General features: G+C 44.7%; 1 protein-coding gene and 1 long non-coding RNA gene across 6 annotated transcripts in view; both read left to right on the top strand.

The window, feature by feature from the left end:
• The window catches only part of LOC311150356, a 684,587-nt gene that overhangs the window by 424,743 nt on the left and 232,121 nt on the right, over positions 1–27,723 (top strand). The gene's annotated exons all lie outside the window — the stretch shown is intronic.
• pcmtd2a (protein-L-isoaspartate (D-aspartate) O-methyltransferase domain containing 2a) lies at positions 836–27,714 on the top strand. Of its 4 annotated transcripts, none has more exons than XM_084187682.1 (7): positions 836–952; positions 1,070–1,140; positions 1,976–2,282; positions 2,595–2,697; positions 3,024–3,195; positions 25,183–25,306; positions 25,950–27,714. In XM_084187682.1, the coding sequence occupies exons 3-7, from the start codon at positions 1,976–1,978 to the stop codon at positions 26,393–26,395; spliced, it is 1,152 nt and encodes a 383-aa protein (XP_084043808.1). In that variant the 5' UTR covers positions 836–952; positions 1,070–1,140; the 3' UTR covers positions 26,396–27,714. The 4 variants fall into 4 exon arrangements, with proteins under 4 accessions (XP_084043808.1, XP_084043809.1, XP_084043810.1 ...); XM_084187683.1 differs by having other exon boundaries at positions 857–952; positions 1,967–2,282; XM_084187684.1 differs by lacking the exon at positions 1,070–1,140 and having other exon boundaries at positions 863–1,037.

Raw genomic sequence — 27,723 nt, 5'->3', positions numbered from 1 at the left:
GGAGGGACGGCCGGGTCTTGGTGGTGCCATACACCTTCTACTTCTTAATAATTGTCTTGACTGTGCTCCAAGTGATATTCAAGGCCATTTACATATTTTTATACCCATCCACTGATCGGTGCCATTCCACATCTTTGTCCCATAGTTCTTTTGAAAGCTCCTTGGTGCTCATGGTTGCATGTTTGCTTTGCAAATCACTACCCAGCAGAGGCAACCTACAGGAACTGCTGAAAATATGAAAATGTTGACAGGGGGTGTAGAATATCTATAGGCACTGTATGCATGCATATAGGCTTACAATTGGCTTATGCCGCATTTATATTCTCGTCGGAACTAAGAAATTCGAAAATGTCCGACTTGCCGATTCGTTGAACGCTGCACGTGTATAATACAACCAGTTAGCGTGTCAGAAATGTCAGTTTCCTAGTTCCGACTAGCACGTGAACGTGCAAATATTATAGGCATACATCCCACATACTGCTTTATGTTTCATGTCAAACAAGGTAAATAACTTTGAGTGGATATTACAAAATCGCGTTCAAAGCCTAATTTCTATTGGAGAAAAATCGCCACTTTACATCTCGGCCAATGCAAGACGAATATTCCATCGAAGAGAATCACAATGGCGCGTTCCTCTGCCCAGGTGTTTCTGAAGCCTGCCAGATCTTACAACGTCTGGATAGGTACGCCTATTTTACGTAGGCTGTCAGCTAACCACATCATATGGTATAGCAATCTGTCAGTCGATGACAGTAGAAGAATTGGCACGCAGCCATTTGTTGATGCATGCAACGTCTGAGCAGGGGAACGTGACCCAATTTTCCCTCTCCACCCGGGGGTGGTGAACGCACATTTGGGTGTTATTGCGCGTGACGTTAGTGTCAGCTGGTCAATGTTTACATCCATAATAGTGGTGACATCTATTGAATGTGTATGGGGGGGAAACGAGAAGGTAACAACACATACGATTTCAACATCATTTTGAGAAATACAGTTGACACTATAAATCAGCGTCGATTAAACGTCACTTCCATAAGGTAAAGACAGCTGCTTCGTATTTCTTTGTTAGCGCCAACCAGACCATAATTTCTCTTCTCGCCGCTGAAGAGCGCTTCGTAGACGACATCAACAGAGACAAAGGTGATACGTTTTTTTTTTATGTAGCTCACATTGCGGCTGCAGTTTGTGGACGTCTTGGTTGGTTGTTGATAAAGCCTTTATCAAACTATTTGAAAGAAGGCATAACAAAACACTATGACGAATGCGCATCAAATGCTGACCTAAATGTTGGTTGCAGTACTTTTGGTGGCAATGATAATATTTATGTAATACAGACTTTTGTTATTCAGTGGCGCAGCTGTATTTTGTGTGTGCGTTGATTGGTGGGAAATATGCCTGACTACCACCGTCACTAGGATTATCGTGTGCTGTGGCAGTGCCCCCGCCCGGCTACTGGTGAAAACACAGGGAAAGGGCTTATTTTACTTGTTTATGATATAAGAACTTAATGAAAGACCTGAAGAAAGTGGTTATAAAACAGGCATGTATTTTACACACACCTTGACTCTAAAGGACTAATTATTTTCTCCAGCTACAGCTTGGCTCTGTTAAATGCAGATGGAAAATATATATATATTTTTTACAAAGTCCAATGTCAGTGGTTAAGCCAAATATAGCAATACAAAGTTATTATCTGGAGCCTGAGGTCACCATTGCGGAATGTCTTCAATAAAATACAGAAGCTGGTACGGCTCATTGGGGAGATGAGGGGGATGATGAATCAATTGATCAATATTTGACACCTTTTGTCTGACTCTATCCTAGTTAAACCAGCCTGGTCTCTCAAGCTTACATTCTCTCTCTCTCTCTCTCTCTCTCTCTCTCTCTCTCGCTCTCCCTCGCTCTCTCTCTCTCTCTCTCTCTCTCTCTCGCTCTCCCTCGCTCTCTCTCGCTCTCTCTCTGCGAGACCGTGAAGATGGGAGGAGCCGTGAGTGCAGGGGAGGACAACGACGAGTTGATTGACAACCTGAAGGAGGCCCAGTACATCCGTTCGGACCTGGTGGAGCAGGCCTTCAGGGCAATCGACCGGGCCGACTACTATCTGGAAGAGTTCCGGGACAACGCCTACAAGGACCTGGCCTGGAGGCACGGCAACATCCACCTCTCAGCCCCCTGCATCTACTCAGAGGTGATGGAGGCCCTGGACCTCCAGCCTGGCCTTTCCTTCCTCAACCTGGGCAGTGGCACGGGCTACCTCAGCACCATGGTGGGGCTCATACTGGGTGAGTCAGGACCACACAAACCACACCTGGCCAGGTGAAATCTAGACTGGGTGAAAAGGGATAGACTTGCTCCCGATTCACTAGATCTTCTCAACTTTGGTGACTTAAATTAGATAAGTGCATTGCAATGGAGCAAGAGAGGCTGAGCATCTTTCTTACCATTGAGACTCTCAGCCACGTATGGGCCTCACTGCTTTACACAAGCCTGTGGATGTGTCCTGTTAAGGGAAAGAAAATGGAGAAGTGTAAATTGTTGACGGACTCTCATTGTTGATGGACTGACTCTTTCCTTGTTTCTCCCCCTTACTTTAGGTCCATTTGGAGTGAACCATGGGGTGGAGCTGCACCAAGATGTCATTGAGTATGCATACCAGAAACTGGAGTTCTTCATCAAGACCAGCGACAGCTTCGACAGGTAGGAGGGTTTCATGATGAGAGAGCTGGAGATAAAGTGATAGAAAGAGAAAGAAAGGTGGTCAACAGAGCAGAGGTATTGTACCAGAGTTATAGGAGCTATCAGGAGCAACCAGTTAAATGTAGTTACTCTGTAAAAAGCTAGTAAGTTATAGGTTACTCACCACACAGAGTAAGTCTGTGTCTTCGGTGTACAGGACACATTTTATTCTGGGTCAGGTGTCGTTGATAAGATTGTTGAGAAAACTATGTTTTGGGAGTGCTACTGGTATCCAAGAAACATCAGACTGGAATGGGGGAAACGTGTGTTTCTATCTGTGTGTGTAGGTTTGAGTTCTGCGAGCCCTGTTTCGTGATAGGGAACTGTCTGGAGATAGCCCCAGAGAGTGGTCAGTATGACAGGGTGTATTGTGGAGCTGGGGTGCAGCTGGAGCAGGAAGACTACATGAAGAACCTGCTCAAAGTGGGAGGAATCCTAGTGCTGCCATTGGAGGAAAAGGTCAGCACGCGTGCACACACAACTATACAGTGCATTCGGAAAGTATTCAGACACCTTGACTTTTTCAACATTTTGTTACGTTACAGCCTTATTCTAAAATGGGTTAAATAGTTTTTTCCCCCTCATCAATCTACACACAATACCCCATAATGACAAAGCAAAAACAGGTTTTTAGATTTTTTTGCAAATGTATAAAATAAAAAATAAACTATGACATTTACATAAGTATTCAGACCCTTTACTCAGTACTTTGTTGAATCTCCTTTGGCAGCGATTACAGCCTCAAATCTTCTTAGGTATGACGCTACAAGCTTGGCACACCTGTATTTTGGGGAGTTTCTCCCATTCTTCTCTGCAGATCCTCTCAAGCTGTCAGGTTGGATGGGGAACGTCGCTGCAGAGCTATTTTCAGGTCTCTCCAGAGATGTTAAATCGGGTTCAAGTCCAGGCTCTGGCTGGACCATTCAAGGACATTCAGAGACTTTTCCTGAAGCCACTCCTTCGTTGTCTTGGCTGTGTGCTTATTGTTATTGTTCTGTTGGAAGGTGAACCTTCGCCCCAGTCTGAGGTCCTGAGTGCTCTGGAGCAGGTTTTCATCAAGGATCTCTCTGTACTTTGCTCCGTTCATCTTTCCCTCTATCCCTCTATCCTTACTAGTCTCCCAGTCCCTGCCGCTGAAAAACATTACCACAGCATGATGCTGCCACCACCATGCTTCACCGTAGGGATAGTGTCAGGTTTCCTCCAGACGTGACGCTCGGCATTCATTCATTCAAAAAATACAGAACTAAGAACAGATATAGCCCCTGGTTCTCCTCAGACTTGACTGCCCTTGACCAGCACAAAAACATCCTGTGGTGTACTGCATTAGCATCAAATAGCCCCCGCGATATGCAACTTTTCAGGGAAGTTAGGAACCAATATACACAAGCAGTCAGGAAAGCAAAGGCTAACTTTTTCAAACAGAAATTTGCATCCTGTAGCACTAACTCCAAAACGTTTTGGGACACTGTAAAGTCCATGGAGAATAAGAGCACTTCCTCCCAGCTGCCCACTGCACTGAGGCTAGGAAACACTATCACCACCGATAAATCTACAATAATCGAGAATTTCAACAAGCATTTTGCTACGGCTGGCCATGCTTTCCACCTGGCTACCACTACCCCGGCCACCAACTCTGCACCCTCTGCTGCAACTTGCCCATGCCCCCCCCCCGCTTCTCCTTCACACAAATTCAGACAGCTGATGTTCTGAAAGAGCTGCAAAATCTGGACCCCTACAAATCAGCTGGGCTAGACAATCTGGACCCTTGCTTTCTAAAACTAGCCGCCGAAATTGTCGCAACCCCTATTACTAGCCTGTTCAACCTCTTTTTCGTAACATCTGAGATCCCCAGAGATTGGAAAGCTGCCGCGGTCATCCCCCTCTTCAAAGGGGGTGACACTCTAGATCCAAACTGTTACATACCTATATCCATCCTGCCCTGCCTTTTGAAAGTATTTGAAAGCCAAGTTAACAAACAGATCACCGACCATTTCGAATCCCACCGTACCTTCTCCTCTATGCAATCCGGTTTCCGAGCTGGTTATGGGTGCACCTCAGCCACGCTCAAGGTCCTAAACGATATTATAACCGCGATCGATAATAGACAGTACTGTGCAGCCGCCTTCATCGACCTGGCCAAGGCTTTCGACTCTGTCAACCACCGCATTCTTATTGGCAGACTAAATAGCCTTGGTTTCTCAAATGACTGCCTCGCCTGGTTCACCAACTACTTCTCAGATAGAGTTCAATGTGTCAAATCGGAGGGCCTGTTGTCTGGACCTATGGCAGTCTCTATGGGGGTGCCACAGGGTTCAATTCTTGGGCCGACTCTTTTCTCTGTGTATATCAATGATGTCGCTCTTGCTGCTGGTGACTCTCAGATCCACCTCTACGCTGACGACACCATTTTGTATACATCTGGCCCTTCATTGGACACTGTGTTAACAAACCTCCAAACGAGCTTCAATGCCATACAACACTCCTTCAGTAGCCTCCAACTGCTCTTAAACACTAGTAAAACTAAATGCATGCTCTTCAATCGAACGCTGCTGGCACCCGCCCACCTGACTAGAAACACTACACTCGACGGGTCTGACCTAGAGTATGTGGACAACTACAAATACCTAGGTGTCTGGTTAGACTGTTAACTCTCCTTCCAGACTCACATTAAGAATCTCCAATCCAAAGTTAAATCTAGAATCGGCTTCCTATTTCGCAACAAAGCCTCCTTCACTCATGCTGCCAAACATGCCCTCGTAAAACTGACTATCCTACCGATCCTTGACTTCGGCGATGTCATTTACAAAATAGCCTCCAACACTCTACTCAACAAATTGGATGTAGTCTATCACAGTGCCATCCGTTTTGTCTCCAAAGCCCCATACACTACCCACCACTGTGACCTGTACGCTCTTGTTGGCTGGTCCTCACTACATGTTCGTCGTAAACCCCACTGGCTCCAGGCCATCTATAAATCACTGCTAGGCAAATCCCCGCCTTATCTTAGCTCATTGGTCACCATAGCAGCACCCACCCGTAGTCTGCGCTCCAGCAGGTATATCTCACTGGTCATCCCCAAAGCCAACACCTCCTTTGGCCGCCATTCCAGTTCTCTGCTACCAATGACTGGAACGAATTGCAAAAATCTCTGAAGCTGGAGACTCTTATCTCTCTCACTAACTTTAAGCATCAGTTGTCAGAGCACCTTACCGATCACTGCACCTGTACACAGCCCATCTGAAATTATCCCACCCAACTACCTCATCCCTATATTGTTATTTATTTTGCTCTTTTGCACCCCAGTATCTCTATTTGCACATAATCTCTTGCACATCTAGCATTCCAGTGTTAATACTAATTGTAATTATTTTGCACTATAGCCTATTTATTGCCTTACCTCCATAACTTGCTACATTTGCACACACTGTATATATATTTTCTGTTGTATTTTTTTGACTTTGTTTTTTTACCCCATATGTAACTCTGTGTTGTTGTTTTTATCGCACTGCTTTGCTTTATCTTGGCCAGGTCACAGTTGTAAATGAGAACTTGTTCTCAACTGGCTTACCTGGTTAAATAAAGGTTAAATAAAAATTCAGGCCAAAGAGTTCAATCTTGGTTTCATCAGACCAGAGAATGTTGTTTCTCATGGTCTGAGAGTCCTTTTACTGAGGAGTGGCTTCCGTCTGCCACTCTACCATAAAGGCCTGATTGGTGAAGTGCTGCAGAGATGGTTGTCCTTCTGGAAGGTTCTCCCATCTCCACAGAGGAACACTGGAGCTCTGTCAGAGTAACCATCGGGTTATTGGTCACCTCCCTGACCAAGGCCCTTCTCCCCCGATTGCTCAGTTTGGCCGGGCGGCCAGCTCTAGGAAGAGTCATAGTGGTTCCAAACTTCTTCCATTTAAGAATGATGGAGGCCACTGTGTTCTTGGGGACCTTCAATGCTGCAGACATTTTCTGGTACCCTTCCCCATATCTGTGCCTCGACACAATTTTGTCTCTGAGCTCTACGGACGATTCCTTCGAACTCTTGGCTTGGTTTTTGCTCTGACATGTACTGTCAACTGTGGGACCTTTTTATAGACAGGTGTGTGCCTTTCCAATTAATGTCCAATCAATTGTAGAAACATCAAGGATGATCAATGGAAACAGGATGCACCTGAGCGCAATTTAGAGTCTCCTAGCAAAAGGTCAAAATACTTAGGTAAATTCTAAAAACCTTTCATTATGGGGTATTGTGTGTAGATTGATGATTATTATTATTTTTAATCCATTTTAGAATAAGGCTGTAACGTAACAAAATGTGGAAAAAGGGAAGGGGTCTGAATACTTTTCGAATGCACTGTAGATGTATATTTTATTTTAAAAAAATTGGGGGGGGGGGTAGATCAGCTTTAATATTGCAGATAGATTGTAACTTCCATCAATGAAATTGTCTGCATCACTTCCAATCCCCCATGTTTTTTCTTTCTTGCATATATATATATATATATATATACACACACACACACACACACACACACACACACACACACACACACACACACACACAGATGTGGAAAAAATTAAGAGACCACTGCAAAATGATCAGTTTCTCTGGTTTTACTATTTATAGGTATGTGTTTGGGTTAAAATTACATTTTTGTTTTATTCTATAAACTACTGACAACATTTATCCCAAATTCCAAATAGAAATATTGTCATTTAGAGCATTTATTTGCAGAAAATGACAACTGGTCAAAATAACAAAAAAGATGCAGTGTTGTCAGACCTCGAATAATGCAAAGAAAATAAGTTCATATTCATTTTTAAACAACACAATACTAATGTTTTAACTTAGGAAGAGTTCAGAAATCAATATTTGGTGGAAAAACCCAGATTTTCAATCACAGCTTTTATGCGTCTTGGCATGCTCTCCACCAGTCTTTCACATTGATGTTGGGTGACTTTATGCCACTCCTGGCACAAAAATTCAAGCTTTGTTTGATGGCTTGAGACCATCCATCTTCCTCTTGATCACATTCCAGAAGTTTTCAATGGGGTTCAGGTCTGAAGATTGGACTGGCCATGACAGGGTCTTGATCTGGTGGTCCTCCATCCACACCTTGATTGACCTGGCTGTGTGGCATGGTGCATTGTCCTGCTGGGAAAAAAAACAATCCTCAGAGTTGGGGAACAAAGTCAGAGCAAAAGGAAGCAAGTTTTCTTCCAGGACAACCTTGTAGGTGGCTTGATTCATGCGTCCTTCACAAAGACAAATCTGCCCGATTCCAGCCTTGCTGAAGCACCCCCAGATCATCACCGATCCTCCACCAAATTTCACAGTGGGTGTGAGACACTGTGGCTTGTAGGCCTCTCCAGGTCTCCGTCTAACCATTAGACGACCAGGTGTTGGGCAAAGCTGAAAATTGAATTCATCAGAGAAGATGACCTTACTCCAGTCCTCTACGGTCCAATCCTTATGGTCTTTTGCAAACCTCAGCCTGGCTCTTCTTTGCTTCTCATTGATGAAGGGCTTTTTTCTAGCTTTGCACGACTTCAGCCCTGCCCCTAGGAGCCTGTTTCGAACTGTCCTCGCCGTGCACTTCACCCCAGCTGCCGTTTGCCATTCTTTTTGTAGGTCACTTGATGTCATCCTATGGTTGTTGAGTGACATTCGAATGAGTTGGCGGTCATCCCGGTCAGTAGAGAGTCGTTTTCGCCCTCTGCCGGTCTGTAGCTTTGTTGTCCCCAATGTCTGCTGTTTGACCTTGTTCTTATGAACCGCCGTCTTTGAAAATTGAAACTTTGAAAGCAACCTGACGCTCACTGTATCCCTCTGCCAGTAAAGCCAGAATTGAACCCTTCTTTTCCTCACTCAAAACTTTCCTTTTCAACTCTTTTGGCATGGTCAATAGTTCTTTTTTAATTAATATTACTTTTGAGGTACTATTAGCACTGTTTTTGCCATCCAGCTGGTCCTATTGCAAGAGGATAGTGATGACCACAGCAGTGGTTTTTATACTTTTCCTCGTTAAATAAGATTTGGTTCAGGTGATCACCTAATCAGTACCTAATTCAGTAGAATGAGGTGTGCCTGTGTTGGAATTCAACAGACACTGGAATGGAATGGCTGTAATATTTGTAGAGATGCTGATTTAAGAAAAATTTGCAGTGGTCTCTTAATTTTTTCCACAGCTGTATATATACATACATATATAGACATACATACATACATACATACATACATACATACATACATACATACATACATACATACATACATACATACATATAAACACATATTTTCTTTAACTAATTACAGTTGAAGTCGGAAGTTTACATACACCTTAGCCAAATACATTTTAAACTCAGTTTTTCACAATTCCTGACATTTAATCCTAGTAAAAATTCCCTGTTTTAGGTCAGTTAGGATCACCACTTTATTTTAAGAATGTGAAATGTCAGAATAATAGTAGAGAGAATGATTTATTTCAGCTTTTATTTATTTCATCACATTCCCAGTGGGTCAGAAGTTTACATACAGTCAATTAGTATTTGGTAGCATTGCCTTTAAATTGTTTAACTTGAGTCAAATGTTTCGGGTAGCCTTCCACAAGCTTCCCACAATAAGTGTGGTGAATTTTGGCCCATTCCTCCTGACCGAGCTGGTATAACTGAGTCAGGTTTGTAGGCCTCCTTGCTCGCACACTTTTTTTCAGTTCTGCCCACAAATGTTCTATAGGATTGAGTTCAGGGCTTTGTGGTGGCCAGTCCAATACCTTGACTTTGTTGTCCTTAAGCCATTTTGTCACAACTTTGGAAGTGTGCTTGGGGTCATTGTTCATTTGGAAGACCCATTTGCAACCAAGCTTTAACTTTGTGACTGATGTCTTGAGATGTTGCTTCAATATATCCACATACTTTTCCTTCCTCATGATGCCATCTATTTTGTGAAGTGCACCAGTCCCTCCTGCAGCAAAGCACCCCCACAGCATGATGCTGCCACCCCCGTGCTTCACGGTTGGGATGGTGTTCTTCGGCTTGCAAGCAACCCCCTTTTTCCTCCAAACATAACGATGGTCATTATGGGCAAACAGTTCTATTTTTGTTTCATCAGACCAGAGGACATTTCTCCAAAAAGTACGATCTTTGTCCCCATGTGCAGTTGCAAAACGTATTCTGGCTTTTTTATGGCGGTTTTGGAGCAGTGGCTTCTTCCTTGCTGAGCGGCCTTTCAGGTTATGTCGATATAGGCCTCGTTTTACTGTGGATATAGATACAGTGAGGGAAAAAAGTATTTGATCCCCTGCTGATTTTGTACGTTTGCCCACTGACAAATACATGATTAGTCTATAATTTTAATGGTAGGTTTATTTGAACAGTGAAAGACAGAATAACAACAAAAAAATCCAGAAAAATGCAAGTCAAAAATGTTATTTCCCTCATTAAAATGCAAATCAATTTATAAGTATTTGACCCCCTCTCAATCAGAAAGATTTTTGGCTCCCAGGTGTCTTTTATACAAGTAACGAGCTGAGATTAGGAGCACACTCTTAAAGGGAGTGCTCCTAATCTCAGTTTGTTACCTGTATAAAAGACACCTGTCCACAGAAGCAATCAATCAATCAGATTCCAAACACTCCACCATGGCCAAGACCAAAGAGCTCTCCAAGGATGTCAGGGACAAGATTGTAGACCTACACAAGGCTGGAATGGGCTACAAGACCATCGCCAAGCAGCTTGGTGAGAAGGTGACAACAGTTGGTGCGATTATTCGCAAATGGAAGAAACACAAAATAACTGTCAATCTCCCTCTGCCTGGGGCTCCATGCAAGATCTCACCTCGTGGAGTTGCAATGATCATGAGAACGGTGAGGAATCAGCCCAGAACTACACAGGAGGATCTTGTCAATGATCTCAAGGCAGCTGGGACCATAGTCACCAAGAAAACAATTGGTAACACACTATGCCGTGAAGGACTGAAATCCTGCAGCGCCCGCAAGGTCCCCCTGCTCAAGAAAGCACATATACAGGGCCGTCTGAAGTTTGCTAATGAACATCTGAATGATTCAGAGGAGAACTGGGTGAAAGTGTTGTGGTCAGATGAGACCAAAATCGAGCTCTTTGGCATCAACTCAACTCGCCGTGTTTGGAGGAGGAGGAATGCTGCCTATGACCCCAAGAACACCATCCCCACCGTCAAACATGGAGGTGGAAACATTATGCTTTGGGGGGGGGGTTCTGCTAAAGGGACAGGACAACTTCACTGCATCAAAGGGACGATGGACGGGGCCATGTACCGTCAAATCTTGGGTGAGAACCTCCTTCCCTCAGCCAGGTCATTGGAAATGGGTCGTGGATGGGTATTCCAGCATGACAATGACCCAAAACACACGGCCAAGGCAACAAAGGAGTGGCTCAAGAAGAAGCACATTAAGGTCCTGGAGTGGCCTAGCCAGTCTCCAGACCTTAATCCCATAGAAAATCTGTGGCGGCAGCTGAAGGTTCGATTTGCCAAACGTCAGCCTCGAAACCTTAATGACTTGGAGAAGATCTTCAAAGAGGAGTGGAACAAAATCCCTCCTGAGTTGTATGCAAACCTGGTGGCCAACTACAAGAAACGTCTGACCTCTGTGATTGTCAACAAGGGTTTTGCCACCAAGTACTAAGTCATGTTTTGCAGAGGGGTCAAATACTTATTTCCCTCATTAAAATGCAAATCAATTTGTAACATTTTTGACATGCGTTTTTCTGGATTTTGTTGTTGTTATTCTGTCTCTCACTGTTCAAATAAACCTACCATTAAAATTATAGACTGATCATGTCTTTGTCAGTGGGTAAATGTACAAAATCAGCAGGGGATCAAATACTTTTTTCCCTCACTGTACTTTTGTACCGGTTTCCTCCAACATCTTCACAAGGTCCTATGCTATTGTTCTGTGATTGATTTGCACTTTTCGCACCAAAGTACGGTCATCTCTAGGAGACAGAATGCGTCTCTTTCCTGAGCGGTATGACAGCTGCGTGGTCTCATGGTGTTTATACTTGTATACTATTGTTTGTACAGATGAACGTTGTACCTTCAGGCGTTTGGAAATTGCTCCCAAGGATGAACCAGACTTGTGAAGGTCTACAATTTTTTTTTCTGAGGTCTTGGCTGATTTATTCTGATTTTCCCATGATGTCAAGCAAAGAGGCACTGAGTTTGAAGGTAGCCCTTGAAATACATCCACAGGTACACCTCCAATTGACTCAAATGATGTCAATTAGCCTATCAGAAGCTTCTAAAGCCATGACATCATTTAATGGAATTTTCCAAGCTGTTTATAGGCACAATCAATTTAGTGTATTTAAACTTCTGACCCACTGGAATTGTGATACAGTGAATTATAAGTGAAATGATCTGTCTGTCAACAATTGTTGGAAAAATTACTTGCACAAAGTAGATGTCATGCACAAAGTAGATGTCCTAACCGACTTGCTATAGTTTGTTAACAAGAAATTTGTGGAGTGGTTGAAAAATGAGTTTTAATGACTCCAACCTAAGTGAATGTAAACTTCCGACTTCAACTGTATGTTCTTTAATGCAGGGCCGACAGACAAGTTCCTTACTTTTTCCACTTTCCTCTTCCATTTTTGCGGTAATGCTGCAATTATTTGGTTGTTATTTTGGGTAGAGCAGACATTTCCATATGTTTTTGTTAGCTACATGTGCGACATAACTCCACCAGTCCTACCTATTATATCATTTACGAAGATTATACCTTTTTAAAAAATAAAATAAAAAAATACTGGCTTTTTATCAATTAGTATATTTGAGTTTAACCACAATATTTGTTGCATTATTTGTTCTGTCGTTTCTGGAGGATTCAATTGAAATTGCAACCAACTTTCTATGGCTTGTTTTAGAAATAGTGATATTTGGGAGATGATTTCCTTTTCAAATAACTGAAAGTGAGAGTTTGTCATGAATAATGGGAAAAAGGCCATTCTTGAACATTGGGTGAGACAATCTTACTAATTTGCTAGAGAACCAGTTCGAATTTAAGTATACCTTTTGTATGACTGAAGCTTTTAGTGATAGGTCTAATGCTTTAATATTTAATCATTTCTGTCCTCCGAATTCATATTCATTATATAAATAGGCCCATTTAATTTTGTCTGGCTTGCTGTTCCAAATAAAATAAGAATATTTTTTTCTCCTATCATTTTAAAAACTGTTCGCTAGGCGTAGGCAAGACCATAACCAAATAGGTAAACTGGGATAATACTAAAGAGTTAATCAGGGTGATTTTTCCACAAATAGACAGATATTTACCTTTCCATGGTAGCAAGATCTTATCTATTTTTGATGTATTTCTTAAATCACATTTTATTTGTCACATGCGCCGAAATACAACAGGTGTAGACCTTACAGTGAAATGCTTACTTACAAGCCCTTAACCAACAATGCAGTTTAAAGAAAAAGAAGTGTTAAGTGAAAAATAGATAAGTAAAAAATAAAAATTACAAATAATGAAAGGGCAGCAGTAAAATAACAGTAGTGAGGCTATATACAAGGGCTACTGGTACAGAGTCAATGTGCGGGGGCACAGGTTAGTCGAGGTAATTGAGGTAATATGTACATGTAGGTAGAGTTAAAGTGACTATACATAGATAATAAATAGAGAGTAGCAGCAGTGTAAAAGAGGGGGTGGGGGGGAACCATGCAAATAGTCCGGGTAGCCATTTGATTAGCTGTTCAGGAGTCTTATGGCTTGGGGGTAGAAGCTGTTAAGAAGCCTTTTGGACTTAGACTTGGCGCTCCGGTACCACTTGCCGTGCGGTAGCAGAGAGAACAGTCAATTACTAGGGTGGCTGGAGTCTTTGACAATTTTGAGGGCCTTCCTCTGACACCGCCTGGTAAAGAGGTCCTGGATGGCAGGAAGCTTGGCCCCAGTGATGTACTGGGCCGTACGCACTACCCTCTGTAGTCCCTTGCGGTCGGAGGCCGAGCAGTTGCCATACCAGGCAGTGACGCAACCAGTCAGGATGCTCTCGATGGTGCAGCTGTAGAACTTATTGAGGATCTGAGGACTGTTAAGTTGCGTCAATTCAAATCTGGTATAGGAACAAAAAGAGGTCAATACACGTCTTCTAAAATAGACTAGTATTTTAATTAATGCAAACACTTGAATGGTAAATATGATGTTCGTATATACGGGTCCACTGAAACACCATGCAGGGCAGTCAGAGAACTGAGCCATTGTTATAAGTTCTTCTTTAAATACTCTGACAGAGATAGTTCCCGCTCCAGGCAGGCCTATCAGAGTAGAGGCTGGGCGTGGTTTAAACTTACCCAGCCTATCGTTGGCGCTCAGGCTGGTCCCAGACCCTTGGCGCTTCACTGTTGCCAGGTGTTAGTTGTTTTGCAACTTGTCCAGAGCGTCAGCACTTTTGCAGTACACATGTCCTTGAGCGGTTTAACAAAGAGGCTGTGTGTGTGAGTCTACAAGCCTGTCTCAGCCTACCCCCTATCGGTTCCTCACATTAATCACAGCTTGTTATGTTAAACAATCTATATCAGTACAGCACAAACCTATTATGTTTAATCATTAATGCATTCTTTTTAAGCTAGGCATTCACATCTAATTATAAGAAAATAGATCCCCACAATCCCCCTTTTCACACCCGCTGGGTGTGAACCCAAAATAAGAAATTTCAGGGAAATTTAGGATTCCCCCTTTTGACACCCACTAGGGTGTCACCCACTAAACAAAAATACTTTTAATAGGCACTTTTATTAATAGGTACTTTTATTAATAGGCAGAGATAATGATAATAAAAAATAAAAACCTTCAGTCCTTCCATCTACACCTAACTTTTACTAGGTTGGCTACCAGCCACCCAGGAACTTCAAACCTTCACATAAGGAAAGACAAACATTCACAATGGTTAAAATGGATTTATAAAACATAAAAACACAAACAGGGAATTTTGATTCCCCCTTTAGACACCCACTAGGGTGTCACTCCACCACCTCACCAATAGCAAACCAAGGGTCATCCTTAGTCAACTCAGTTTCTGCATCTCCTTCTTGAGCCTCCAGCAAAGGCATCATACCAGCAGCGTGCACGACATCTGTAACAGACTTTCTCAGACAAGGGATAATACAGGCAGCACAGCACATCAAAATTAAAAACATAACGATTAGGGTCAGAAATCCAGTAACCACCAGTGCAGCATACCTGCCAAAAAGGGCCTTCATCCAACTCCACTCACTTACCCCAGCCACATTCTTCATTTCAGCAGATAACCTGTCAAGGCTTTAGTAATGCTACCATCGGGGCTGGTGTTATTGGGAATGAAGGTACAACACTGCTCTCCGAACATCTTACACACTCCCCCCTGATAAGCCAGGATCATGTCTAATGCCAATCGGTTCCGTCTAGCCACCCTAGTGGTAGCTTCCAGCTGTTCAGCCATCCCGGTCAAGGCTGTGAGGGTATAATTCACAAACCTTTGCTGGTTATAGAAAATGTAGTTGATCCAGGAACGCTGTTTAGCAGCATCGATAGCCGGACCTATAATTGGAATCGGATGCCACAGACCATCATTCCTGTTAAGAGCCTGGAACTCCAGGGGGATCCCTACTGGTACTCCCAGCAGGTTAGAATGGATATCCTCACCTTCTGACCAAGGGGCACTACGTCTCTGTCTTCTAACCCCGGCCCCTTCTTCCCTCTCCATCTGAGTGGGCCCCAATAGCTGGTCTGCAGTCACATCAATAATGGTCAGTGGGATAATCAGACTGGTGAGCGCACACGTGCCCTGCCAGTCACCCCTAAGAATTGGTGTTAACTTTCTATTAGGCCCACACATCCACCATACATCAGCTACCCCTCTAGTTTGATTCTTGCCCTCCCCTGGCCAGGTGCTGTTAGCGGTTACATAACTACTACAGTCAGCTTCAGGCAAATGACCATAATTAATACCCTTACCCGTTCTAGTAATGCAACTATATATTTACATTTACATTTTAGTCATTTAGCAGACGCTCTTATCCAGAGCGACTTAGTTAGTGAATACATTTTTTTTTTTTATACTGGCCCCCCCCTGGGAATCGAACCCACAACCCTGGCGTTGCAAACGCCATGCTCTATCAACTGAGCTACATCCCTGCCGGCCATTCCCTCCCCTACCCTGGACGACGCTGGGCCAATTGTGCGCCGCCCATGAGTCTCCCGGTCGCGGCCGGCTGCGACAGAGCCTGGATTCGAACCACTATAGTTACCCCCATAGGCCTTAACCCCTCCTGGAGCCTTCTGAGGCGGTACTTCCGTAAACACCAAACTCAGAGCTTTACACAGGGTTATATTAGGTTGAGAATGATAAAACCACCCTTCCCCTTCTCCTAGTGCAAAGGGGTGGGTTGCCAATTCAGGTCTAGCACGTCCACAGATAACACAATCCTTTTTCTTTAATGTTCTAGCAGTATATCTCATATAAGCCAGACACATATTCTCCCTCCCTTCATACACTGTCTCGGTTCCCAACTGGTCACTGTCAGTAATATCCTTCACATTTACAACCCTCAGTGGATTTTGTACCTTGGTCGTTTGAATTTGTGTTCGAGGAGTGGTAGTACTTAGCGTGTTCGGAGAGCCAGTGCCGTTTCCCCCTTCCTGGGTGTCCCCACGGGGTGTCCGCGGGGTAACCTTTAACTCAAAGAGTCCCATAACATCAGCCCCGTACCGTCTCCCTCCCAGTGTATATGCTCCAGCATCTGTGGGTTTAACATTCTGTATGGTTAGTAGGATTTCATCACCTTTACACACGCTGCTTGCTGATCCCTGCACACCCCATATCATTGAGAACCTGGTTGTGTTAGACACATCCTTTAATGTATATGGGTAGCCTCTTCGCCACTCCCAAAAGGTTCCTACATTGGTGACCATGTAGTCACCACTTGAGACCCCCCTTCCTCCAGAGTGATAACTATGCTATGCCCCCTGTTACTTGAGCTATGACCCCCCCACATTGTCCACAGTCCCCATACTACCCATAGCACCCTCATTTTCTAGCCTGTGGCTAGGTCTTGCTGTACCTGGTCTAGAGTCCTCCCCGGGACAGTGTCTTTTGCACAGTGTGTTCTATGATACCACACGTCCTTCTTACTTGTATTCACTCTCAGTAAGTGACTCGATACCTCCTTCACCTGGAACGGTCCTACCCACCTCGGTTCCGTCTACTTCCTGGAATGCACCTTTACTCTCACCCAATCTCCCACTAGGATGTCTCTGTTCTCGTCCGTGGTTTCAACAGCAGGTGTGCGGATCTCCACCACCTGTTTGGACAGTCTTTCGACAAGAGAGGTTAGCGCCTGCATGTAGTCTGTGTATCTGATTTTAGCAATGTCTAACCTAGGCAGACTCAAATTGTCTGCTGGCGGTCCTGGCATTCTACGTCCTGTCAATAGTTCATGGGGTGTGAGGTGTGTGTCGGAACCGGGTGAGTTTCTCATTGACATAAGGGCCAAAGGTAGCGCATCTATCCATTTCAATTTTGTCCCTGCTATTATCTTAGCCATTTTCCGTTTCAGAGATTGATTAGCCCTCTCTACCAAACCCTGCGATTGTGGGTGGTACACTGACCCAAACTTGTGGGTGATCCCCAACACCTGTTCTACCTCCCTCAGGTGTTCATTCTTGAAATGGGTGCCGTTGTCAGAACGGATCATCCGTGGGACTCCGAACCTCGGTATAAGGTCCCTTCTCAGCCATTTAATAACAGCTTTAGCATCTTCTCTTGCTGTTGGGATGGCTTCCACCCATCGGGTGAACCTGTCAACCATTACCAACAGGTATCTTTTACCTTCCACTCGATTGTCTTGCCCCATGTCTGTGAAGTCTATGCAGATATCTTGAAATGGTGCATCTGGTACTGGAAAGCTGCCAATGACAGCTCCCAATGAAACCTTGTTGTTGTAACTTTTACACACCTCACAGCTTTCTGACACTTCCCTAGCCATGTCTGACATGTGTGGATGCCACCAGGCCAGTTCTATGATTTTTGTCACACTTCTCCATCCTCCAGGTGCCTTGTTGTGTCCTTCCCTTATTAGTGACCTGAGCAGCTTGATGGGTGCCACAGTCTTTCCCGTGTGTGACCTCCAGGTGCCTTGGTGATCTCTCCTCGCTCCATGCCTGTTCCAGACGGTATGTTCATAGACGTCTGCTGCCTCTTGGAGTTGCCTTACTGTGTCCTCTGTCAGATCCTATTGGCTCTGGGCTGCTTGCTGTACCATCTGTTGTGCAGTGTAGCCTCCTGCCTCCTTTGCTGCCTGGTCAGCTCGGTCATTTCCTTCCCTCACTTTTGTGCTCTCCTTACTGTGCCCTTTACACTTTATAATTGCCACCCGTCCGGGCAACTTGATGGCCTCTATTAACTTCTGGACCTCCTGCTTGTGCCTAACCGGTTAATTTGAGCTGGTCAGGAGTCCTCTTCTCATCCACTGTGGACCGTCAATGTGGGCAATGCCATGGGCATATGCAGAGTCGGTGTAGATGTCCACTTTTTTCCCCTGGCAGAGTTCCAGCGCTCTCCTTAGTGCTCTCAACTCCGCCAGCTGTGCTGAGGCCTCTGTTGGTCCCAGTTTTTCTGCTTCCAGTACTGTGTAGCCGCCGTCCCTTTCCTGTCTGACCACTGCATAGGCCGCTATGTTTCCTTCTCCCGGGTCTTTTGACCTGTAACAGCACCCATCCGTGAACAAAATTTCCTCTGTCCCTTCCAACGGGGTGTTTTCCAGATCCATTCAAACCTTTATTTGTTTTGCTGCCCTTTCTTCGCAAACATGCGTTTCGCCGTTGCCCATTCCGTCAGTCATGTTGGCCCCAGTGGTGACATATGTGATATGTTTTGCTGTTATGGTTTTGGTGATATTAGATTTCCTTTTGCTGGACAAGGTGAATAGTTTTGATCCAATGAATGCTGCGACTCCGTGGTCAGTATTGATTTCCAGCAGGTGTCGCATTACAATGTGTGCAGTCTTCCCTACAGCTTTAGCAAGGGCAGCCATGTGCCTGGCACAATCAGTTTGTCCTGTTTCAATGTTGTCCAGCTTCGCACTATAGTAGTGCAGTACTCTCCTCTCCCCCTTTTTGTTTCTGATACAGGACTGAATGGACATACCCATCCTGTTCAGAAACATCCAAGGAAAATGGAACCGTGTAGTCTGGCAGTGACAAGGCCTCAGCCTGGGCTAGAGCCTGCTTTAGTTGGATAAATGCTGTTTCTGCCTCTGGAGTCCATTTGAGAACAGCAGTAAGGTTCCTGTTGCCTGCTTCCCTCAGGATTCCCCTCAGTGGCTCAACCTTCAAACAGTATTCAGGTACATGTGTTCTACTATACCCTGTCAATCCCAGAAAAGACAACAGATGTTGAACTGTGGTTGGTTTAGGATGCTCTAGTATTGACATCCGCTGAGCCATGGAAACTGCCTGTCCTTTGCCAGATATCACCCTTCCCAGATATTGAACAGTTCTCCTGCAACACTGCACTTTCTCCCTCTTGACTTTGTATCCTTTCCTTGCCACTAGAGCTAGCAGCGTTGTAGTTGCCTGCAAACAGGACTCAGACGTAGGAGCAGCCAGCAGCAGGTCATCCACATACTGTAGCAACGTCACACCCTCAGGCAGAGCCAATTCCTCCAGATGTTCCTTGAGGCTGGAATTAAAGATCCCCGGGGAATCACGATAACCTTGTGGGAGACGAGAATAGGTGAACTGCTGACCCCTGTAGGTAAATGCAAAAAGTGGCTGTGAGTCCTTGTGCAGGGGTATGCAGAAGAACGCATTAGCTAAGTCAATGACAGTGAACCAGTCCTGGTTAGGTGAAATGTTCTGCAGTGCCAGATAAGGATCGGGAACCGGCCTGACATCCGGTAGGGTTACCTCATTTATGGGTCTGAAATCCTGTACCATCCTGCATTTACCCGTTTCTCCTTTTTTAACAGGTAAAATCGGCGTGTTCCATAGTGAGGTGGTGGGATAGAGAACTGCACCCTTCTTCAAACATTCCAGCGTAGGCTCAATACCCCTTTCCTTCTCTTCACTTAAAGGGTATTGAGACCTCCATACTGGAACCGTCAGCCTGGTGTCTTCCTTTATGGTGATTACAACTGGCTCAACATCAACCAGCCCTACATCCTCTGTACTGATTGACCACAGGCATCCAGGCAGACTTGCCAATATGTTCTGAGTATCAGGGTGATCGGTCATCTCCCTACCGTGATACCAGGATCGTCTCACCACCTCAGGTGTTGATACATCATCAACGTTAAGTTTTATTCTCCAAACCTTTGTTCCACTCATTTCAGCTGCCTGCACTCTAGGAATCGATGTCCTTTCCCATTTCAGGCAGCTAGCCTTCCGTACTGCCGGTCCGAGTGATCTTGCCTCATATCCAAACCCAACCATCAGGGTAACGTGTGGTACTGAGGCAGTGTGGGAACCATTGGTGAGAGCAAACCATTTTTCTGTGAGATCAACATCCCCATCCATTATCATGCAGCTTGTCGCCACACCTTCTTTGAGTATATACATGTGATTGCTAGTCACTGCTGGTCGCCTGTCTTCCATGTCAGCTGCCCAAGCTTCATCGTAGATTTCATCAAATTCAGACGTGTAGTTCATGGTGACATGGGGTGGGTCTTCAGGTGGATAGTATGCATTGAGTGTTTGTATCCATGCTTTCCATTGTTGAAACTCCTTGCAGACCCTTGGTGAGTGGGTCTGGACTAAGAAGCTTCAGCCAGTATACGTATGCCTGCTCCTCCTCCTCTCCTTCTTCTTGACCGTTTCCCGTATACAACATTCTTGCTGATTTTCCGGCCGTATTATGACAGAGTGTAGTTATCGGGAGAGTGGTGGCATGCAAACCTTCTGAGCCACAATAGATACTACACCCAAGTTTTGATAGAAGATCCCTTCCCATCAATCCAACTGAGCATTCTGGATTATATAGGAATTGATGGGTTACCTTAAGTCCATCCCATACAACCTCTAGTGGTATGGTGAAATGCTATCTCATTACAGCCCCGGAAACACCAGAGAAAGCCTGTGTTCTGGTAGTAAGTTGGTATGCTGCTTGCACAGAGGACCATGTGCATCCTGTGTCAATCAGCATACTGTGCAGTTTCCCCCCTATTAGGCACTTTACAACTGGCTCCACGTCCGGGGGAAAGGTGTAGATTGTATTAGTGGAGGGGTGTTCAGGCGTTTCCGGGCAGCTTCATTGACTGTTGTATTCTCCAGCCCAGGCCATATTAGGGACCAGTTCTGGGTTTGGTGAGTCTGTAATTGACCCTGGTCTTGTGCTAATGCCTGTTGTTGCTGTTGGAACTGTCCACCACGTCCTCCCTGCCAGGTTCCCCTTGCTCTTGGTGCCCACTGCCCCCTTCCTCGATTCTGGCTCATGTACCCTCTTCCTCTGCCCTGGAATTGCTGTCTTGGCATAGTGCAGTTCCTAGAGATATGTCCTGGACCCCCACAGTTGAAGCACACTTGGTTCCCATACCTGGATATGTATGGTGGCATATATGGTGGCTGATATCCGGGATGTGCTTGGGGAGCCGGGGGTGGGCTGGCATATACCAGGGGTGGTAGCGGTGGTTGATAGGGAGCGGCAAGTGCCCGTTCCGGTGTCATCAGTCCTGCCATAGCCTGTACTATTGCAGTTACTGTTGCCACATCCGGGGTGGGTGCCGGAGCCCCAGACATGGGTGTACTTGTCACCACCATTTGCTTTCCAGGCTTATCCGCCGTCAGCTGTTTCTTCAACACCTTCTTCTGTAGCTGTTTGATTTCATCCTCTTCCTTTCGTTTACCTTCTCTCCATCTCTCCACATGGTGCTGGGCTATATCAGTGAATTCCAATACGCACAATACAGTGATGCCTACCACTTTCTCACACTCCACTCTCACTTGTTCTGGGAGTCCTTCTAGACAGCTCGCCAGGAATAGGTATTTTGTGGTTTCCTTTCCTGGTTCCTCGTTCCAGGCCTGCCTCTACATGCCTTTTGCCTTCTTCATGTATACTGGAACAGTCTCATCCCCCTCCAGTGTCAGACTTTTCATCAGCTGAGGTCTTGGTTTAGTCGGGTATTTGTATCTTATGGCATCCCACACCTGTCCATGGTGTTGGTCAAAATGGGTTGATGCCGCCACCCTTCCTCTCACTCCTCCCGCAGCGAGGATTTCACGACATTCCTGATCCCCCATACATCTGTTAATCACTGTTGCCATGTCTCCTATCATGAGTTCATCTGCTGCAGTCAGGCTTTCAAAAGCTTTTACCCATCTGTCACCAGACTCCTCCGGGGCAGGAAGAGCATCCACCAGGGTTTGTACGTCTCTGTGTGCCCAGGGCTTGTAGATGGCACCACCCCCTGGTGTATCTCTCATTGGGTACAAGCCCCTCGTTTCACGGACCCTAGTTTTTGCCCGTGTGCAACGTGCAGGTACGTCATCTTGATCCCATAATTCCCCTTCGAATCTTCCACATAGTATTTTGGGCTCTCTTCCCCCTGCTTCACCATGCTCTTCTCCCATATCTATATAGTGCCCTCTAGGAAGGGAGTTTGCTCTACTTCCTTGTTTCCTTTCCTCGCTCAAGTCTTGTATGGTTCTCTCCTGCAGCTGTTCCGCGCCTCTTCTTACTTCCTCTTCCAATATTTTCACTTCCTTATTTCTTTCTGCTCTCTCTCTCTGTCCTCCCTTTCCTGATTCTTCAGTTCTGTTTGGGTCAAACCCCCATCAAGCATCAGGCTTCCCCTGTCGCCGTCACCCGTCAGGCTCATACGACTTCCTTCTTCCTGTAATCTGGACATGTTCTCAACCCCGTCTCGTATAGCTCTTGCTCCTTCTAGCAGTGCCCCTACCTCCAGTCTCCGATCGCCCAGATCGCAAGCCCTCACCCATTTTTCTCCATCTTCCTCTTCTGGTCGCTTATGATATTCGACTTTCCCCACAATGTCAAGCGTTGGAGCCATCCGTTTTGGTACCTCGTATGGGGGTGGTGACGTAGGCAGTTCTGGGTATAATCTGGGCGGGGGCGGAGCCGTAGGCAATCTGGATCCTTCTTTCTTGTCCTGCTTCTCCTCGTTGTTCTGTTTTTCTTCCCATATTTTCTTAAGTTTTCCCAACACTGCTAGTCCTATTCTTTCCTTCAGCCTTGCTTTTTCCATTGCTTCCTTGATTTTACCCCTTCTGGGTTCTCCCTCTTTCTTCCATTCCCCCTCTGTTTTCTGGGTTTTCCGCTTCAACGTTTCCAGTATTCTCCCTGGTTCGCCTCCTACAGGCACTCCATCGGGGGATAGTATACAACCATCCCCTATCCATTCCTTATAGAGTTTCTCTCCTCGCCTGCTCCATTCCTTCCCATCCTTCCCTCCATTGATTTCAAGTGTGGACTTTAAAACCTTCAATGTTCTTTCAGCTTCTCCACTGGTAGTCATGTTTTTCGTTTTAATTAGTAATAATCGTTCGTTATTTAAAATATGCTAATATGTTTGTTTAAATCAAATATGATTATTTCAGCCTAATTATTTAAAACCAGTATTCTTACAGTGCCACACATCAAATGGTAAATAAATAAAAATAACCCAAATTATTTCAATTATTTAACCAATGGTTGCTATGTCAAATCAAACGATAAACCATATTACTTCAATTTAATTATTTTGAAACCAGTATTTGTTATGTCATGTCAAATAGTAATTCAAATTACTTAAACTTAATTATTTATTTAAAACCAGTATTTGTTATGCCAAATCGAATGGTAATCCCAATTACTTAAACTTAATTATTTAAAATTAGTATTTGTTATGTCAAACATTAAACGTTAAATCAAATAATAAACCAATTTGCTTCAACTTAATTATTTAAAACCAGTATTATGCTATGTCAAACATCAAATGATAAACCAAATTGCTTCAACTTAATTATTCAAAACCAGTATTATGCTATGTCAAACATCAAACGTTAAATTTCAGTTATATCAGTTCAAACGTTTCAGTCTAGTCATACTAGTTATTCATTATTTTACCTTTATATTCCCAATTTACTATTACTCCTACCAACCTCGCCTCCTATTCCTCCCCCTATCTACAAAATACTCAGCCGAACCTAGCCGTACCCTCGTAGTTACGGACCTCGCCGGTCACTAGTATTTTATCTAAAATTTCCCGAACCTAGCCGTACCCTCATAGTTACGGACCTCACCGGTGTAATTCTTCGAACCTAGCCGTACCCTTGTAGTTACGGACCTCGCCGATAGCAATTACTAATTCAATTATTCCCTGTATCCTCGAACCTAGCCGTACCCTCGTAGTTACGGACCTCACCGAGAGATTTCAGTATTTTCTCCGAACCTAGCAGTACCCTCGTAGTTACGGACCTCGCCGGTAGAACATCACATTCACCACAGGTTTGCATGTCACAATATGGTGCTTATCTACTCATAATAATTCGTATAATAATTCATAATTTAGTTCACTTACATCAAACGGGTGTTTCACAAAATTAATTTGGATAAAGCCAATGTGCAGAACTTTAGTTATATAACAATAGGTGTCTGCTTACCTGTTTTTAGTAGTCCGGACTCTTTGTGAAACACACCGTCCAATGACAGAGATGTCCAATGGGCTGGACAATATCCAGCGAAGTCCCTCTACCAGATCACGTCGGGGTCACCAATTGTTAAGTTGCGTCAATTCAAATCTGGTATAGGAACAAAAAGAGGTCAATACACGTCTTCTAAAATAGACTAGTATTTTAATTAATGCAAACACTTGAATGGTAAATATGATGTTCGTATATACGGGTCCACTGAAACACCACGCAGGGCAGTCAGAGAACTGAGCCATTGTTATAAGTTCTTCTTTAAATACTCTGACAGAGATAGTTCCCGCTCCAGGCAGGCCTATCAGAGTAGAGGCTGGGCGTGGTTTAAACTTACCCAGCCTATCGTTGGCGATCAGGCTGGTCCCAGACCCTTGGCGCTTCACTGTTGCCAGGTGTTATTTGTTTTGCAACTTGTCCAGAGAGTCAGCACTTTTGCAGTACACATGTCCTTGAGCGGTTTAACAAAGAGGCTGTGTGTGTGAGTCTACAAGCCTGTCTCAGCCTACCCCCTAACGGTTCCTCACATGAATCACAGCTTGTTATGTTAAACAATCTATATCAGTACAGCATAAACCTATTATGTTTAATCATTAATGCATTCTTTTTAAGCTAGGCATTCACATCTAATTATAAGAAAATAGATCCCCACAGGACCCATGCCAAATCTTTTCAGTCTCCTGAGGGGGAATAGGCTTTGTCGTGCCCTCTTCACGACTGTCTTGGTGTGTTTGGACCCTGCTTACTACAAACACATTTCCAGTACACATAAACACATTATTGTCCTTCCTCTCCTTAGTTGACCAAGATCACTCGAACAGGCTACAACAGCTGGGAGACCAAAAAGATAATTGCTGTTTCATTTGCCCCACTGGTGTTGCCAAAACACCGAGACAACAGTAAACCTAAAGCAGTGCCTTTACGTAAGTACTGTACTAGCATATCTGTCATATGATTGTCTTTGTAGCAGAGGTAGTTTTCCAAGTGAGCCTTTGTGTGATGAGTAACCATGTTGAAGATCTGGGCCCCTATTCGCAAAGCGTCTGAGTAGTGGTGTGCTGATCTACGATACATTTTTATTTTAGATTATAATGAATACGACAGGGGGACCTGATAGGGGAGGCAGGTAGCCTAGTGGTTAGAGCGTTGGGCCAGTAACCGAAAGGTGACTAGTTCGAATTCCCGAGCAGGCAAGGTGAAAAATCTGTCTGTGCCCTTGAGCAAGGCACTTACCCTAATTGCTCCAGGGTCGCTGTTCATAATGGGTTAACCTGGCCATGACCCCACTCTCCGAGGGTGTCTTAGGGGGAGTTCGGATTTGCAAAAAATATAAGAACAAATATAGGCACCCTCCAAATTATTATTATTCTAGATCAGCACTCCTACTCTGAGAGGCTTTGTGAATTCAGGCCCTGGAGACTCAAGAGACTGGGGAAGGAGGTTGGAGGTGAAAGCAGTTGAACACTGTTGTCTCAAATGCATGGGAAGGCAGAACTTACATCACTTACTATTTGGGGGAGAGTGAAATGGTTTCCTCTTGTGGTGTGTGTGTGTGTGTCTCCTCAGCGGCCATGTTTGAGGTGCGGACTCTGCAGGACTTGGCTCGCATCTCTATCCGCCTGACGTTGAAGAAGACAGTGGCGGGGCCAGGGCCATTGCCCAGGAGGAGGCTGGCCCACAGCGGGGAGCGGTTCCGACGAAGGCGGGCCCAACACCGTGGCTCCACCCTGCTCTCCAACCGCTACGTATTCATGAGCCGCCTCATCCCCGGACCGACGGACAACAACAACAACCGCTCTGGCACCGACACCGAAGAGGAGGAGGAAGAAGAGGGGAACTGCAGGGTTCTAGGAGATCCTGAGGAAGAGGAGCAGGAGGAAGAGGCGCAGGAGAGGAGGGAGGGCGGTGCCCTTCTACATGAGGCTCCAGTGAACCTGCTAAGAGAGAGGATCCTGGGCCTGCCGCTCCCTGAGCCTCTGAAGATGTACCTCCTTCACTACAGAGAGAAGTAGGGAGGGACAGGAGATGAGAAGCTGTGCTCCCATTCTCTAACTAGTTCCCATCCCTATGCCCTTGTTGACTCCCCTTTCTGGATACAAAAGTAATGGATGTGTAAGAAATAGGCTGATAACTCCACCGGAATGGCTAAAATGAGTTCCCACTATTTTTCTTACAGTCTACCTAATAAGTTGCAAGTCAACAACTGGTGAATTTGAAATCGACCCCTAAAAACGTCATGTTGAAGTGAATAACTAGAAGAATTGGATAAGTAAAAGCAATATTGTAATAGCACTATCTCCCCCTCCCGATAGCCCAGGTACGCCTATCCAGAGGTGCCTAGGGGGTAAAGGTTGAGTTGGGAAAAACAAGGATGCCGAGTTAGGGATTGGGAGCTTACTTAGTTAGCCCTAGCCCCAGAGCCGTCACCACCACCAGCCCCCTAGGACTATTCCCAACACCTCTGAACACTGAATTCTCATCTCACCATCTTTTGGGATATCTTCTGTTTTGTGCCTGACAGTGGCACCCAGTCTCCAAGTCCTTCTTTATTCCCTTTGAATTTTGTAAATGTGATTTTTTGGAAAATGATGCTTTTGACTGTGACCGAACAATTCACTGGAGCTTTTGAGATGGACTTACAAAGACTGAAAGCCCCAAATGTTGTGGAAATATTTGCTCATTCTGTGTTCATATCTGTAATGTCTTCTCATATCCTACTGCATTGAATGTACTTGGTGAAAGCAGGGGTGACATAACAGAAATTGCCTCTTTAACAAAATCACTTAGGGTAAATGTTGAGGGCTCCAGGTATGAAAAAAGTATAGTAACACATTTTTACATATCTGTAAATACTTACACACACGGTAGGTACAGAAAGGAAAGGACCACATTGTCAAACAGCATTACCTGAATTCACTCCTTTTGTGAATTCTTTCATCAAATCTTTTCAAATAATAGGAGACTGCAAAAGCCTCGGCACTGTAAAACACCCTGGATTAGGGGTAGAAAGTGAATGTGTGGGATAGCAATGTACCATTGGGTTCTCAATACAGAACTGTAATCAAAGTAGTAAAGAATTTATGTGTATCCACCTGTGAAGGAATTTAAGCACCAATTGGTCTACATTGGAACTTCAGTGTGATGGACTGTGTTATGCTCTTTGATGCTGTTTTGCGTTTTGTCTGTTTTCAGTGCCAAACTTCTCCAGCACTGGCCGGCTCCAAATGTTTCTTGCGGTTCAGTTCTACAATGTGTCAAGTTGTTCAGCGGAAGTAAAAATGATGTGTATTTAGAATAAATATCTGTGTGACAAAATACGTTTGGAAAAGGACTGTAGCGT

This window comes from Coregonus lavaretus (assembly GCF_964263955.1).
Source record: "Coregonus lavaretus genome assembly, chromosome: 22".
NCBI classification, from domain to species: domain Eukaryota; kingdom Metazoa; phylum Chordata; class Actinopteri; order Salmoniformes; family Salmonidae; genus Coregonus; species Coregonus lavaretus.
Note: the sequence above shows the minus strand (reverse complement) of the source record. Positions and strands in the feature narration are given on the sequence as shown.